At 37.2% G+C, this 15408-nt stretch overlaps 1 protein-coding gene across 1 annotated transcript in view; it reads right to left on the reverse strand.

Annotated features, from left to right (window-relative positions):
• Positions 1 to 716: 716 nt before the first annotated feature.
• The window catches only part of CD226 (CD226 molecule), a 78745-nt gene continuing 64053 nt past the window's right edge, over positions 717 to 15408 (reverse strand). The window contains exons 5-7 of the mRNA XM_014781497.2: positions 10654 to 10756; positions 6435 to 6492; positions 717 to 3821 (exon numbers count right to left, since the gene is read on the reverse strand). Of these exons, the coding sequence (XP_014636983.1) occupies positions 3708 to 3821; positions 6435 to 6492; positions 10654 to 10756 (275 nt within the window). The 3' untranslated portion in view covers positions 717 to 3707. The remainder of the gene's footprint in view (positions 3822 to 6434; positions 6493 to 10653; positions 10757 to 15408) is intronic.

Consider the following 15408-nt stretch of genomic DNA (forward strand, 5'->3'; position numbering starts at 1 on the left):
TGCTGAAATTTTGTATAAACAGTACCAAATACAGCACATTATTATAAATCAAGGAGAAGCGTTTTGATTAGAGTGATTTCTAATTACAATGTGGACTCTACCAATTCAGAAAATTACTGCAATGCAGTTGCAGTTTTTATTTAATATAGTTCTATATAAACCAACGTAACTTGGATGTTTACAATAAAAGTAAACCTATTAAAATTATTTTTAATTTTCCATACATTATAAATTGATAATCAATATGTTTTAAATTTATATGTATAATATTTTAGTAATAAACTGAATTACTTAAAACATTCTATAAATTTGAATATTTACTAATTAAAAATTATAGCCTCATCCCCCTGCCTCCCATCCTCTAAGCATGATTACAAGTTAATGAAATCTCTCTTCTATTCTCTCAGCATGCATAAAGACCTTTAAATAATGTTTCAAGGTCTCCCTGTTGATAATATAATCAATACCTAGTCATTGTAGGTTAATGAGATGCATTCTTTCCCTGACAAAACTGTGTACTCTATAATGACATTTAACAAACTTATCTACCTTGTCATCACACAGCAATTCCCTTTAATTGGTTTCTTTAATATAAACATTAAAATAATGGCATTCAAAGGAAACACAGATTTTTATTTAATGTGTTATATATATCAATATAAATTATATATGTAAAAAGGAATCTTAGGAAGCATCTTGCTTCCTAACTAGCACCTTGCAAAAAAGATTTAAAACATAAGTTTGATTCAATTCTTTTTTTTTTATAATTTTATTTATTTATTTTTTACCCCAAAGCCCCAGTAGATAGTTGTATGTCATAGCTGCACATCCTTCTAGTTGCTGTATGTGGGACGTGGCCTCAGCATGGCTGGAGAAGCGGTGCGTCGGTGCGCACCTGAGATCCGAACCCGGACCACCAGCAATGGAGCGCGCGCACTTAACTGCTAAGCCACAGGGCCGGCCCTAGTTTGATTCAATTCTGACCTTTTATTCTGGGGATCTGTTTTGATCTGTTTCTTTAGTAACAACCAGAAGAGTAGGTACACAGATTAGGAAAAAAACTATGTGTGTGTGTGTGTATATACACACACACACACAATACATATAGCATATACCTTATATACATATATACACCATATATATGGTATATATAATATATAGCAGGTATAGTTACATATATACACATATATACATAGTTAGAGGTACAAAACTCTAGCAAATTAGGTACAATATTAAAGAGATCACAACGAAAGTGCTTTGTTAAGTAAAGACATCCAGAGAAAGAAAATGAATGAACAGAATTTCAGCAGTGTAAAAGCTGAGAGTGTACCAGGGTCAACAGGGGAAGTCAAGTCAGAGAACTTTTAGCAGGGTTTAAGAGGGTTCTGCATCCTGGAAAGATCCTGAGCTCTGCAGAGAAAGAATATATAGAAAAGAAGAAGTGACAGAGTAAATAGTTCTCATAAATATTTTGAATGAGAGATTTTTTTTTTTAATTAAAACACCCATGGAAAAAGAGACAAGTTTCAAATGTTCTGGAGGCTTTGCAACACTTGAGTGGTTTGCCACAAAAGTCCCCCATGAAACCACGACTAAAGGCCACCAGGACAATGACGCCTGGCTGTACTGTTCTCATCCCCCAGTAGTCATTTTCCTGTTAAAATGGGTTTACATTTCCCCACATTGCAATGGTAGAAAGGTTTTACTTCTCACCTGTATTAGACATTGAGAATTTGGTTATTAGAATCTTCCAGAAAGTAATATTTTGATTAACTTTTAGGAAAAAGAAATAGTTTATTTTTTAAATGATGCTAAGTTTGCTTCACCATGCAAACTGACAGATTCAGCCGTGGAAACTTTCATAGATCTGATATAGTTAACACAATGGTAGATCGTTTTCTTCTAAACCACCTTCCAGCTTTGTTACACTAATGTATTTGTGGAAACACTTCACGATCCAGACATAAAGATCTCTAAGCAAACAAGATAAAAATGAGAGCTAACTCTTCTTGCATGAACATAAGCAAGTACATAGCTGGGAAGTGGTCATTTTTATTTTTTCCCCCCAAAACATGTAGAGACACTGACAATTTCTGTAATTCACAGAATAATTGCACTATTTGGTGTGAATGGTATTTAAAGCTAAAATCATAAAATATCCACTGACTTGCTTAAAAATGTAAATTACAGCTTAGAATCTATCTAGACAAAATGAGAATTTGGTTTTGCTTCACTTAAGATTATCATGAAAAGTCCACAACTTTGATACTTATATGCAGTTTTCGTGATGAATCTTTTACAGATGAGGATCTTTTAGAGATGAGTAATGAATAGTTGAGACACCATGATCACTATGTTTGGTAATGACCATTGTAGTTTCAAGATGACCATAACCATTACCGAGTTTCACAAATACTTTTCATTGTTTGCCTCCATCTAGAATGTGGACAAGGCAGGCATGGTCTCTAATTGCTCTGTCAGTGATATCACCAGGGTTATCTTCGGCCAAACTGTGAAGCAGGACAAGTTTCTCTGTGTATCGTCCCATTTTTTGATCCCTTTTCCTCCTTCCTGTACCCTCCCAATGCTCTTCCCCCTCACTTTTCTATCCTACCACCCTATACCACCACTATCAGCTATCATTCTTTTTCTTAGACTTCACATAATTATTTAAATAATAATAATAATAATGCCTAGGTACCTAACCCTTTAGAGAGAATTTATATATTAAAAATAATTCTCAAAAGTAGAAAATAATTCAATATCAAAAACATTGTTATTATTGAATCGTCTACTACACTTGCTGATAAGGTTAGTCCAGGGATAGTGGCAAGAATTCTGTATGGAACTGGAGAGGAATTTATTTGAGAATAGAAAGGGAAGAGACTTCCTTGTCACATTTCTCTTTCTCTTGACCAGTCATTTATTCTGCCAACTACTCTTCTGGACTAAGCTGATAAAGCAGATTCTAGAAGTAGGGAGAGAGGGAGCTAGTCTAAATCCACCCGCATATTCTCTTTTTAGTTGGCTAACAAGAAATATCTTGAAATGTCACTGCAGTCCACATTTGTTGGTAACCAGCGCAGCTTCCAGGCTCCTCTTCCCTTCTTCTAAAGACACTCTGAATTTCCCAGTACTCTGCTTTGGCTCCACTCCTAGCTCTAGAGATGAACCCTTAATCGACTTCATCCTTTCTGGCCATGATGACTGTTTAATTATGGGCAAATAACCAAATTTGTTTGCTCCATCAGAGAAGAAAACTCTCGACTAGACAAAAACAAGGATGATGAATTGCCAAGAGTTGTCGGCAGTCATCTTGGAAACACAAGAGAAATGCCTAAATGGGAGTTAGGCTAACTCTAAGAAGTGGATCCAACATGGTGAAAGAGGATGCAGAAACTGGGTTATGCCTATACTTAATTCTAGACAAGTAAGCCCTGATAAATAACTCTTGCCTCAAGATTGCTCTCCTCTGGATTGTTCCATTACATGGTTCAATAAGTTTCCTTTTATGTATAAGGTAATTAGAGTCAGGTTTTCCAAAACATTTCTGCTAAGAATGTTCTCTAGGTAATGCAGTATTTTTCCTATCAAATGAAATAAATTCAGTCAACTGGTATCCAAGGTAGACTGAGTAGTGGGAAGAAATTGTATAAAGATCCATGTACATAATAGTCATCATCATTTGCTCAGATCAAGGAAAGAGCTTAGACTCTAATCTTTGGTCTACGAGAGAAGGTTGGGTAGTTAACATAAATATCCTCTCTTGCATCATCTGGCGGTTGATTGGTAAACATGGGACTTCTGTAATTGTTGGCTGCCTAGAAAGACAAACAGAGAAGATGTCAATAATTCACTGCATTTCAGCAACTAATGAAGACACTCAAAACATAAATCTCTCCTCTCCTCAATTCAACCACAATTATAGGTCAAAATTCTATTCGAATAATTTCATAAAACATTCTCTTCATTGTATTGAACTTCTATGAGAAATCGTATTCTTGGTTTGCAGGGCTCTGAGTGAGATGCAACAGGAACCTAGCCTAGATCGTCGTTTGTTATAGTGTGTTATGAATTACTGCTTACATGTAGAACTCCCTCTCCCAATGTTAGGCTATTTTGATGAGAACAATTATTCTCATTTTTTATATGGAAATTCTAGTATAGTATTTTCCCATAGTGGGTACCCATTAATTTCTGCTGAAAGAATGTCTTAATTAAAGAAATATTTTAAAGTACACAGTGTCCTGGCTTAAAAATAAGCAACTGAACACCATAAAAGAAATTACCAAAACAAACTGACATTCACTTTCAAGATGATGTTACACAATCATTAATCTTCTCTCTTAATAAAGTCACTTTGATCACTGGTACACACGTGTGACAGGAAATATGTAGGCATGAGTAAATGAGAGAAAGAAAGAAACTGAGAGGAAGAGAAGGAGAATGAGACAGAGAGGTTTTTTTAGCGAGCAGTTTGGAAATTTAGAGTGGTTTTGGTGTTTGCAAGAAGAAAGCAAAAGGAAAGTTCAAGTGCCATTGTTACTATATAGCCTGTTTAAAAAAAAAAAAGAATTGGTAGCTCTCACCTCTTTATCTTTCACAGTCCAACTTACTAACTTTCTAATCATCCTTCAAAACAGCATTATTCTACAATAGCCTGAAAAAGTTGAATACCTAATGTAGGAAGTCGCAAAGCTCCTCTCCTCCTCTGAAATTAATAGCAATAAATTTGGCTTTGGATTGGCTTGAGTGGACAACAGCTAAGGACAAAGAAGGGATCCAAAAATTGTATATGACAGAGCACTGTTTTAGCGCATGCTGGAGTGGCAGAGGAAACAAGACAAGATTTCTTGAGTCTTTGCAATTGATGGCAAGAAGCAAGCCATGAATTATTCAGAAAAAAATTTTGTTTTGCAAAGAGTAACTACTTAATAGAAGAAAAAAGTTAAACTGACAGATTATTAAGAAGTCTGAAGCACACATATTGGATTATCAGAAACTTTTTAGTGCTTGACATTTTGGCCATGTAGAATTCAATTGCAAATAATTAAGTTGAAAAAAAAATGGATGTAATTTTAGATACCACTTGGGGAAACGTTTTGTTGTAAAATTTTGTAAACAGATAATACGTGTTAAAGATAATTGACTTATAGTGGAGATAATGAGCATGAAATAAGCATCACTCTTATCTGCAAAGCCAGAAGGAACTTTCCACTCTTTCAATAAACAATAAGGGTCAGCAGCAAGGTAGTGTGAAACAATGTTACAGTTCATCAGACTCCCGCAGCCAATCAGAAATTTCTTTAGCTTTATAATCTGAGCATTCACGAATTAATAAATTATTCCAAACATAATAATGATAATGAATATCATGTATTGTGTATGTGCTTGCTATGCTTCAGGTGTTTTATGTAGTTTAATTTAATCCTCACAATAACCTTATGACATAAAAATATTGTTATGCCCTATACTGGGTCTGATAGCATTCCCCCAAAATTTATGTCCTTCCCAGACCTTCATAATGTGATCTTATTTGGAATTAGGGTTGTTGCAGATGTAATCACAGTCGTACATATCTTAACAACACGGATATGTTCTGAGAAATGTGTCATTGGGTGATTTCATCGTTGTGCCAACATCACAGAGTGTACTTACACAAACCTAGAAGCAATAGCCTACCACACACTTAGACTATATGGTACTAATCTTACGGGACCACCATCATATATGCAGTCTGTCATTGACCGAAACGCCATTATGCAGCACATGACTGTAGTTATGATGAGGTCATACTGGAGTAAGATGGTCCTTAGTCCAATATGACTGGTGTCTTTATAAGAAGAGGAGGAGAGACACAGGTAAGCATGTGTGCACGCACATGCACACACACAGGGAAGAATGCCACGTGAAGACAGGCAGAGACTAGAGTGACACGTCTACAAACCAAGGAATGCGAACAACTGCCAACAACCACCAGGAGCTAGGAGAGAAGCATGGAACAGACTCTCCTCCCAAGAAAGAACAGATCCTGCTGAGACCTTGATTTTGAACTTCAACCCTCCAGAACTGTGAGAGGAAAGATTTCTATTGTTTTAAGTCACCCATTTTGCGGTAATTTTATTGTGGCAGACGTAAGAAACTAATATAGATTTTGGTAATACTGAATGTTTATTATTATTATGATGTCAGTGTAATTGCACCTTTACTTATATTAATGTAAAACAGTTTCAAAGGGCATTAATAATAGGAGAATAATAGTTCAGAACATAACTGATACTTGAGTAGCTGATACTTGCATTACAGGCAACTGCATGACCAGGTTATTGAAAGGAGAATGGAAAAGAAGATTGCTAACTGCAAAATGGAAGGACTTTACAAGACATTTATGATGCACAAAGGGAGGAAAAGATGACAATTCTGAGAAAACTTACCTTATTCTGTGTATCCCAGGACTCTTTAACTAGAACACTTTGCTGTCTCCTTTTCCCTCTGGGAATACATATTCAATAGATGCATTAAGAATTACACTCCAGCACTAGTATTATTTCAAATGCTTTATACCTTACCTGTCCCACAGCCCACAGGCCCTTACTAAATATGCTGAAGTAATATCCACAGTTGCTTTATACATACTTATCCAAAATTACATTGACCTAAATTTTTCATTTTCCCTAACTTCTACAATGGTGAAGGCAACTAAATGGATATCCAGCCACTGTACATTAGTAAGTACAATTGAAACTTCCTTTTAAATGCCAATGGTGTAACTTCTTAGATGACAATGATAATATAATTAAGCTTTACAGAATCTTCCAGGGATTTTATTAAACCACTTGTATGGATTATTTTATTTCGATTTCATCAAAAACTCTATATTTTACAAATTGAGAAACTGAGGCATAGAGAGGAAGAGTAACTTGCCCCAAATCACATGGTTGGTTAGAGGTAGTATTGGGATTTGAATCCACAGCCTTCCTCTTGACTATTAGGCCCTACTGTTTCTGGAGTCACGTTGCTGCAGTTCAATGGGCCACATAGAGCCATACTATTCATTAAACTCTCCACAGTTTCAACAAAATCCACAAAAACCTAACTTCAGGAGGAATCTTTGAAAAGAAACTACAAGAGAAGAAGAAAGAAGCAAGGTAATTGAATGCAATAGATGAAATAACCGTATCCAAGTGTATGGAAATAGTTATTACGGGAAGATGGTAACTATCTCTTTTCATCTCCCTGAAGAAAAGATTCTTATTGAACCACAGAAGAGATGAGTTAGACACAAAATGTAGCATTTTTTCCTTCATGGAAAAAGATGAAGTTATAATTCCTTCATGGAAATTTTGAAAACCAGGCAATCTAGTCTCGCTCCAAAGAAAGGTTGTTCAGATGATGGATGTTGTCCCTAATGGTCTCTTCTAGTCGCTATGAAATCCTCCTACTGTGTCAACATAATCACAAACTTGTCTTATTTTATGTGCATTTATTTGTTTGCTTATTAAATATTATTAATTACTTTATTTATTTGATGTGTAAGTTTACTACGTGCAAGTCATGTTTCTAGATATTTTGTATAAGTTATTTACTCCTCAAAAGAAATCTGTGATATACATGCTATTATTACCTTCTTTTAGAAATGAGGAAACAAATGAGACACAGATCTGTGACCTTTGATCTTTTGTTAAATCATGGTTCACAAGCCCTTCTATATCATAACATAGAGATAACTTTCCCAAATAGGTCTAAATATATATATATATATATATATAAAATAAATACATATATATGTTTTGACATAAGCCTAGAGTATACAACGTGATGAAGAAAAGAGACCCTTAAGCTTAGAGTCTGGGATCTGTGTTTAACTTGTGCTCTGCAATTGACTAGTTATTTTCATCTCTGAAGTTCAGTCCTCTCATCTGTAAAATAAAGACAGTAAACATAATGTGGTTCGTTCTAGGTTGACCAACCGTGCTGGTTCACTTGGTCCTAAGGAGTTTCCTGAGATGTGGGATTTTCAGTGCTGAAACCAGGAAAGTCCCAGGCAAACGAAGACCACCTATTTGTTGTGAACATCAATGCTGACAACAAATGTAAAAAGAAGTGTCCAACATTTTGCTCCCTAAATATTAAATTTCTTCCTACAAACGCAGGTGTCATTCTATAGACTATATCTTGGCTCTGTCACTCTTCCCAGAGCTCCGTACTTCCCCAGCCGTGTTCACTTGATAGTTTCACTGTTCTGATCTCCAGCTGAAAACAACACACTGGGAGTAGAGAAAAGCTTCAAATGCTTCTGGACACACAGGCTCATAGGCACCAGGTGTGAAGCAAGAATTCAGTTTTGTCTCAGCACACTCTGACTTATTTTGATTTCTATCCAACTCAGTACATCAGAAGCGGCATGATTGTTTTAAACGGTTGCTAAGATAGAGTTCACAAGGTCATTGGTTAAGCCCTTGGGTCATTTTTCATAACATTTCCATTCTGAGTAATAACCACAAACCAATACTAGTGACAAGGTAGAAAGAACAAGTGCTCTTTCCTTTGTGATGTTCAGCCATGATTATGCATTCAAGTCCACTAATCTTCTTTTTATCACATTTAACCAAGTGGGACAAAATATTCTACAGTTCAATTTAGCTATTCATGTAAAAGTGATGCATTTCATGAAGCTAAATCCATCATGTCCAACATCTGTGACCCTCCACAGATCCATTCTGTCACTCACTCTCTCTTAGTCATGTTGTTCTTGTTCCCATGTGCTCCTGCTCTCACTTCTGCCCTCAGTGCATTTTTTATCAACCAAGGTGAAGGAGTAGAGAAATCCTCAGTGTCACTAACATCCTGGGTTCCTTACCTCAATTTGCTAATTTCTGACCAGGGAAAGACTTGAGGGCAGCCGGCGATGGAGAGAAAGCAAAAACAACAGTTTCGTGTTTCAATTTAATTAGAAAAATGCTTATCGACCATCCGTTATTTGGAAAGATTAGCACTAAATGCTATCAAACATTAAAAAATGAATAAAACACAATCCCTGCCATTAGGAATAGAAGGGAAGACAAGCATAAAAATGATTAAACTACAGAGCAGGCTGTGAGCTGTAGCAGATAAGAAGTACATGTGATTCCAGACGGTGACATCATGTCTCTTTGCAGGGAGGGAGAAGCAGCGTAGACTTCCAGAGGCGACATGTGTCCCACACCTTGAATGACACCTGTCCCACAGGATTAAGACCAAAGATGGAGAAAACAGCATTTTGGTGGCATACCAAATGGGAAGAGAGTCGAGTGTGTTCACAGGATAAAAGTTGCAGTTGTAACAAAATTTGTCACCATCGGAGAGAATAAGTAAAGTAGAAAATATGAATGAACATTAGGTTGGGCTCAGAAAGTAGGGCACCTCTAATGACAGGATTAATGGGTTTTACCATTTTTCTAGTGGCAGTGGGAAGATAATGAAAGGTTTTAAACAAGAGGCTGACCTGGCCAGTCTAGCTTTTAGAAGAGGAAGAAGGAAAAATCAGATGGGTTAGAAAGAGAGGAGATACCTGGGGGCAGGAGAGCAGATTGGAGAGTATTACTAAAATCAGGTGAGCCATGGTAAGAGCCTCCGAAGAGGGAGAGGCTGGGGAGACAAGATGGAGAAGCCTACTGGAAATCTTATCAATAAGCATGCATGTGCAAGTGTGGGTGTACTTAGCACTCTTCCTGAGGGGGGAGAGACGAGTGGAGACAGATATACTCATTCACTCAAAAAACATATATTAAGTGTCTACAATGCGCTAGATGTGCAAAATGTGGACATCAAACGTTTGGTCCTTTCCTCCCTTAAGAAGATGACACGTTAGTTGGAACACAAATGGAAGGAGGAATTCCAACCCCATATGATTACAGCTCAGATTGCAACAAATACCTAGACAAGCAAGTGGATGAACATGGGAGAACTAGAAAGAGTCAACCAAGAAGACCCTAGAAAATTCCCAAGTGTGCCACAAGACAGTAAAGGTAAGAAACTTTGGTAGAGGCCAAACGGCCACCTGCTCTCTCTAGGCAGCCCCTTCCAACCCCTTTCTTCCTCAATAATTTTTAATAATACTACCTAGATTGCTGGTTTCAGAGAATAGACAATCATTTAAAATTATGTTGTTTGCTTATTAGAACGTGCGCTTCGTTACGCCGTCTTCTCCACTGTCACAATAAATATTTGATGACTGAATAAATGAAGATATTATTACTGTTCAATCCTGTTCTTCCCCTTCTCAGAATCTCTCTCTCTCTGACACATACACACACACACACACACACACACTCACCCCCTCAAGGGCACCCTGTTTTCCTTGCAGAAGGAGAAAGATAGATGGGGTAGCAGACAGGGAAGACGCATCAGGTAGTTGGCTGCCCAGAATATGAAAGCTTTGTTAATATGGGGGCAGACTGCCAGCTCCTAGTAATTCTTAAATGAACTCCTCTAGCTCCCTCCTCCAATATCAGCACAACTACTTCTCCTTCATGTAAGAACAGCACTCAAAAAACTGTATGTGAGCGCTAAGACAGTTTGACCAGTTACAGGGTTATTAACAGAGAACCTCGACCATTACTCGACGAGAATTACTCAGGGTAAACAAGATGCAGGAGGAGTGGCAATACTCACCTCTTATGAAGAATGACAATGACGGTGGTAATTAGGATAACAAACAGCAACAATAAAACTGTCCCTCCAGCCACGAAGAGGATGTATCGGTTATCGGTTTCACCTAGGAGAAAAAAATTATTGTAGGAATTAGGAATAAAGCCGGAAAAAAAGGAAGGTGGGAAAATGAGGAACAGGTACATCAATCATCTTAGAGTTACAATTGAAAACAAAGAATCCAATAAAAAATAAGACAAGATAAGAGAAAAAGACAATTTTTCTTTTAGAGTCTCCTAAATATTTCTGAGTCCTCACAGATTTTTATTAGTTCCTTGATTCAGTTGGGCTTAACACCTTAAGAAGAACAAGAACAGAAAGAGTGTATGTTCAAGACAGATATTACTTCATTCTAATGAGCTCCCGGTTGCATACACAAAATCTTTTGTAGAAAAAATAACTATCAAAACCGTATGTAAATGAAGATTACTTCTTAAGTCTGATCTATTGCGCACATTAAATGCACAACAGTATGCAACTTTGATGTTTATAAGTAGAATTTTGTTTTTTTTAAACAGTTTTTTATTTATTTGTTTATTATTATTTTTTTTTGGTGAGGAAGACCAGCTCTGAGCTAACATCTATTGCCAATCCTCCTCCTTTTTATTTTTTCCCCAAAGCCCCAGTAGATAGCTGTTATGTCATAGCTGCACATCCTTCTAGTTGCTGTATGTGGGACGCGGCCTCAGCATGGCCGGAGAAGCCGTGGGTCGGTGCGCGCCCGGGATCCGAACCCAGGCGACCAGTAGCAGAGCGCGCGCACTTAACCACTGAGCCACGGGGCCGGCCAAGTAGAATTTAGTTTAAGAAATATTTTCTTCTCAATTGGAGTTAATCATAAAACATAATCAGGAAAAATACGTTACTGCAATTCAGTGCTTAAAGTGGAAAGAACAATGGTCCAGGAATGTGAAAATCCCATCCTGGTTCTTTCACTATTTCCTTGTTCGACCTCCATCTAATTCCTTGACCTTCTCTGCATGCCTTTCTTCATCTGTCAAGTGATGACAACGCCAACAGTTCTAATTATGTCTCAGAATTGTGGTAAGAATCTAATGAGGCAATATTCAAAGGAGCAATGAACTACTAGAGAAATGTCCCTCTGGAGCGTGATCCCAATGAGGTCAGAGACCATTTTATCTTTAAAATGTCCTCCTGCCCATGGCATATCTCACTGACCACCCACAGAGCTCCTTGCACAGAAGAAACTCCATCTACACGTGCTGTTGACCAGAAAGGGATTGAATTGAAACGTAGGAGCCCTCTGAATTGCCACGTCTCTTTGGGACAGCAAACTTGCCTGTGTCACCTCCTACAGGAAGGGAGCAGGCCACGGCAGAGAACAGTACAACCTCCCTCCCTCTTGAAATTAAAGCTAAAATGCTCATACGCATCCCCAGGCTGTCTGAAACCCTATGGCAACCTAAAAATCATGCTTCTCAATGGATTCTTCCCAATCTTTTCCTCAGATTATTTCTTCCTTCCTAACTCACTATTTAGCTGAGATTTTTTCATGATAAGAGCTCAAAGTCTACATCCACTTGTTCTTTTGTAATCTCTAGTGCAAAGGGAAACTAAGTCAAATAAACATTATTTTTATTTTTTAAATTTGTTTGACTATAAGGTGAATAAAAGCAGAAAAACATGTGAACACTTTAAAGACTTTGTACATGGAGTCTAAGAATGGCCTTTGTCCATATATGATGGGGAGTGGGAAAGCTAAATTAATTCAGAACAAAAATACATTGAACCTCCACTACAAAAGAAACAATGAGATTTTCTCCCCATCAAATAAGAAATTAAACTTTTTAAGCTCTTGACACATCATAAAAAATAAACAAAATACCTGAAACAATTTTGCATTACACCACAAGACTATAAAAGGACCACACGTGCCGTACTGAAATAATTTAAATATAGTAGATGCTAAGGTTAAATCAATCAGGTAATCATAGTGAGAAAATTAAAGTTATGATTAAAAAATTCATTGACAGTATTCTAGGAAAATTGTTTACTTTTCAAATGCTATTTAGATCTTTGTCTTGTAAAAAAAAATATCTGGGCGGACTAGAGACCTAAATTTTTTCATGTAAACATTAGAAGAAACTATAAGTAAATATTATTTAATCTCTGGAATGAGAAATGACTTTCCAATTTATAAAAATAAATCAATATATAGGATTGACCTGGTCAAAAGGAAAAATATCTGTAGGTCAACATTATCACAAACAACATGCAAAGACAAACAAAAAAACTGGTTAGTATATTTAACATATCGTAGCTATTAAGAAAAAGCTATATAAGACAATAAGAAAGATACCAATAACTTAATAACTAAAAGCACTTAAAGAATAAGTTTGTATAAAAGGAAGACCGTGGGGAGATAGACATCTCAACCTCTATTGGGAGCAGTGAAAACGGCTACAATCTGGATCCATACAGAAATGGGTCTCCGTGTGTCAGACCCTTTCACTAGGTGCTTGCACTTCTGATTAATTACTTTATTCTAAAGAAATACTCAGAAACGTGAACAAAGAGTTTTGTGAAACATTTGTAACAGCAAAAAGAAAATCCTTATTTCCCAACAGTAGACTAATGAGTAAGACTACACAGCTGTGGTTCTCAAACTTAATTTGCATCAGAATCACCTGGGGGCTTGTTAAAGCACAGATTGCTGAGCCCCTCTCAGAATTTCTGATTCAGTAGGTCTGGGTGGGTTCCAGAATTTCCAGCTCCCATATGATGCCTATGTTGCTGGCCAGGGAACCACTCTTTGAAAATCAGAGCTACAGACACCAGAACGAAGTGTGTAAAGAATTCCAATGAAATGGAAAACTGCCGACTATAGACATAAAGTTAAGTAGAATTTCAAAACCAGAATTCACAATTGCACATGCTATCATATCTCAATCAAGCATAGATTTTACGGGGAAAAAAGCCTGCAAGGCAACAACATGCCAAAATTTTTAATTGATGATCTTCAGGAAGTAGAATTAAAAGCAATCATTTCCTTAGGCTTTTTGGTATTTTCCAAACTTTCTAAATGATGCCTTGCTTTTATTAATCAGAAAAAAAGAATAGTACAAAAATTTAAAGTTCTGGATGCTTGAAACAGTATAATTTGCCAAATTTTAGTGGTTATATTTAAAGTGCACAATGTAAAGAACTTCTTTGTAGAAGTATCCTCAGAATCCTTAAGAATTAAGATGGCATTCTTTATTAAGCTCTAAATTATATAAATTAAAAAGTAGAAACCACTGAAAAGTATGGCCATTTGTTTCACACTGCTTAATTATAAATGCAAATTTCAAATGCATTCTTTAATGTGAAATATTTTACTTCTTTCTAACCTCTTCTAGTAATGTTTGACCTGTTGGAGTCAGATCTGTTTATCCATTCATCTTTTAACACATAGTATTTCAAGGCATACTATGTACCTGGCATTATAGACAAAATGGTGAGTAAAAAATTTGGTACCTAAAGGGAAAACACCAGTAGATGAAAACTGTCTTTCTACTCATAACACTTCTGACACTAAGTTCCCCAGAGCTGGCACAGACCCTACAGGTTAAGGGTTCAGTCCCACAACACTGCCTGTGCCCCCTGCAGACTCTAATCATAAGTCCAGGCCTCTTGCACTTCTGACCACCCAGCTATAAATTGGAGGTTCTCATGATCCCCTCCTCAGTTCAGTAATTTGCTATAACATCTCACAGAACTCAAGGAAACACTTTACCTACTATTACTGATTTATTATAACAGATACAACTCAAAAACAGCCAAATGGAAGAGATACATAAGGCAAGTAATGGGAGGAGGGATGGTGCACATGGAGCTTCCACGCCCTCTGGGAATGCACCACCCTCCCAGCACGTCCATCTGTTCACTATCCTGGAAGCTCTCTGAATCCCATCATTTAGGGGTTTTATGGAGGTTTCATTAGGCATGATTGACTAAATCATTGGCCATTGGTGATTAAGTCAATCCCCAGCCCATCACCCCTTGCCCCTCCCCAGAGGTCAAGGGGATTGGGCTGAAAGTTTCAACCCTCTAATCACATGGTTGATTCCTCTGGCAACCAGCCCTCACCCTGGAGCTATCTAGGTGCTTTCAGCCACCAGTCGCCTCATTAACATACAAAAAGATACTCATCACTCTGAAGATTCCCAGGGTCTTAGAAGCTCTTGTGTCTAAGGAACTGGGAACCAACACCAAATTATTATAGCAAAGATGCTCCTAGTGCCCCTGTAACTTAGAAAATTACAAGCGTTTAGGAGCTCTGTGAAAGGAACCGGGGGCAGAGACTGAACATATATCTCTTATTATATCACAGAACCTGATTTAAGGAGCTTACATTGTTTTTGAAAGATCCTGTATGATTTAAGAATACGCAAGGATCAATAAGGATCCTCCAAGGATCCATTTCTTACCCATAAGAAATATGGTAAAGGCATAGGGGTCAGATAGAGATTCAGTCACACTCCAGAGACCTCACGGTCTACAGTTTCCCAGCCTACGGCCCAGCCCGCTTCTCATTCCTTTCCCTGCCCCACTCTGCTGGGTTAACAGGAGCATCACTTCTTAGAACCAGGGTGGTGGAACCACACAACCTGCTGGGCCCTGTATGGCTAAAAACAAAAACAAAAAGCAAATGGATATGGATGCTTTAGGGAATTAATCACTAGTTCATAATATTCACTTTCCCTAAATTCTGCTAAC

Source organism: Ceratotherium simum, chromosome 14 (assembly GCF_057802395.1).
Source record: "Ceratotherium simum simum isolate JZ-2026a chromosome 14, ASM5780239v1, whole genome shotgun sequence".
Lineage (NCBI taxonomy): Eukaryota > Metazoa > Chordata > Mammalia > Perissodactyla > Rhinocerotidae > Ceratotherium > Ceratotherium simum.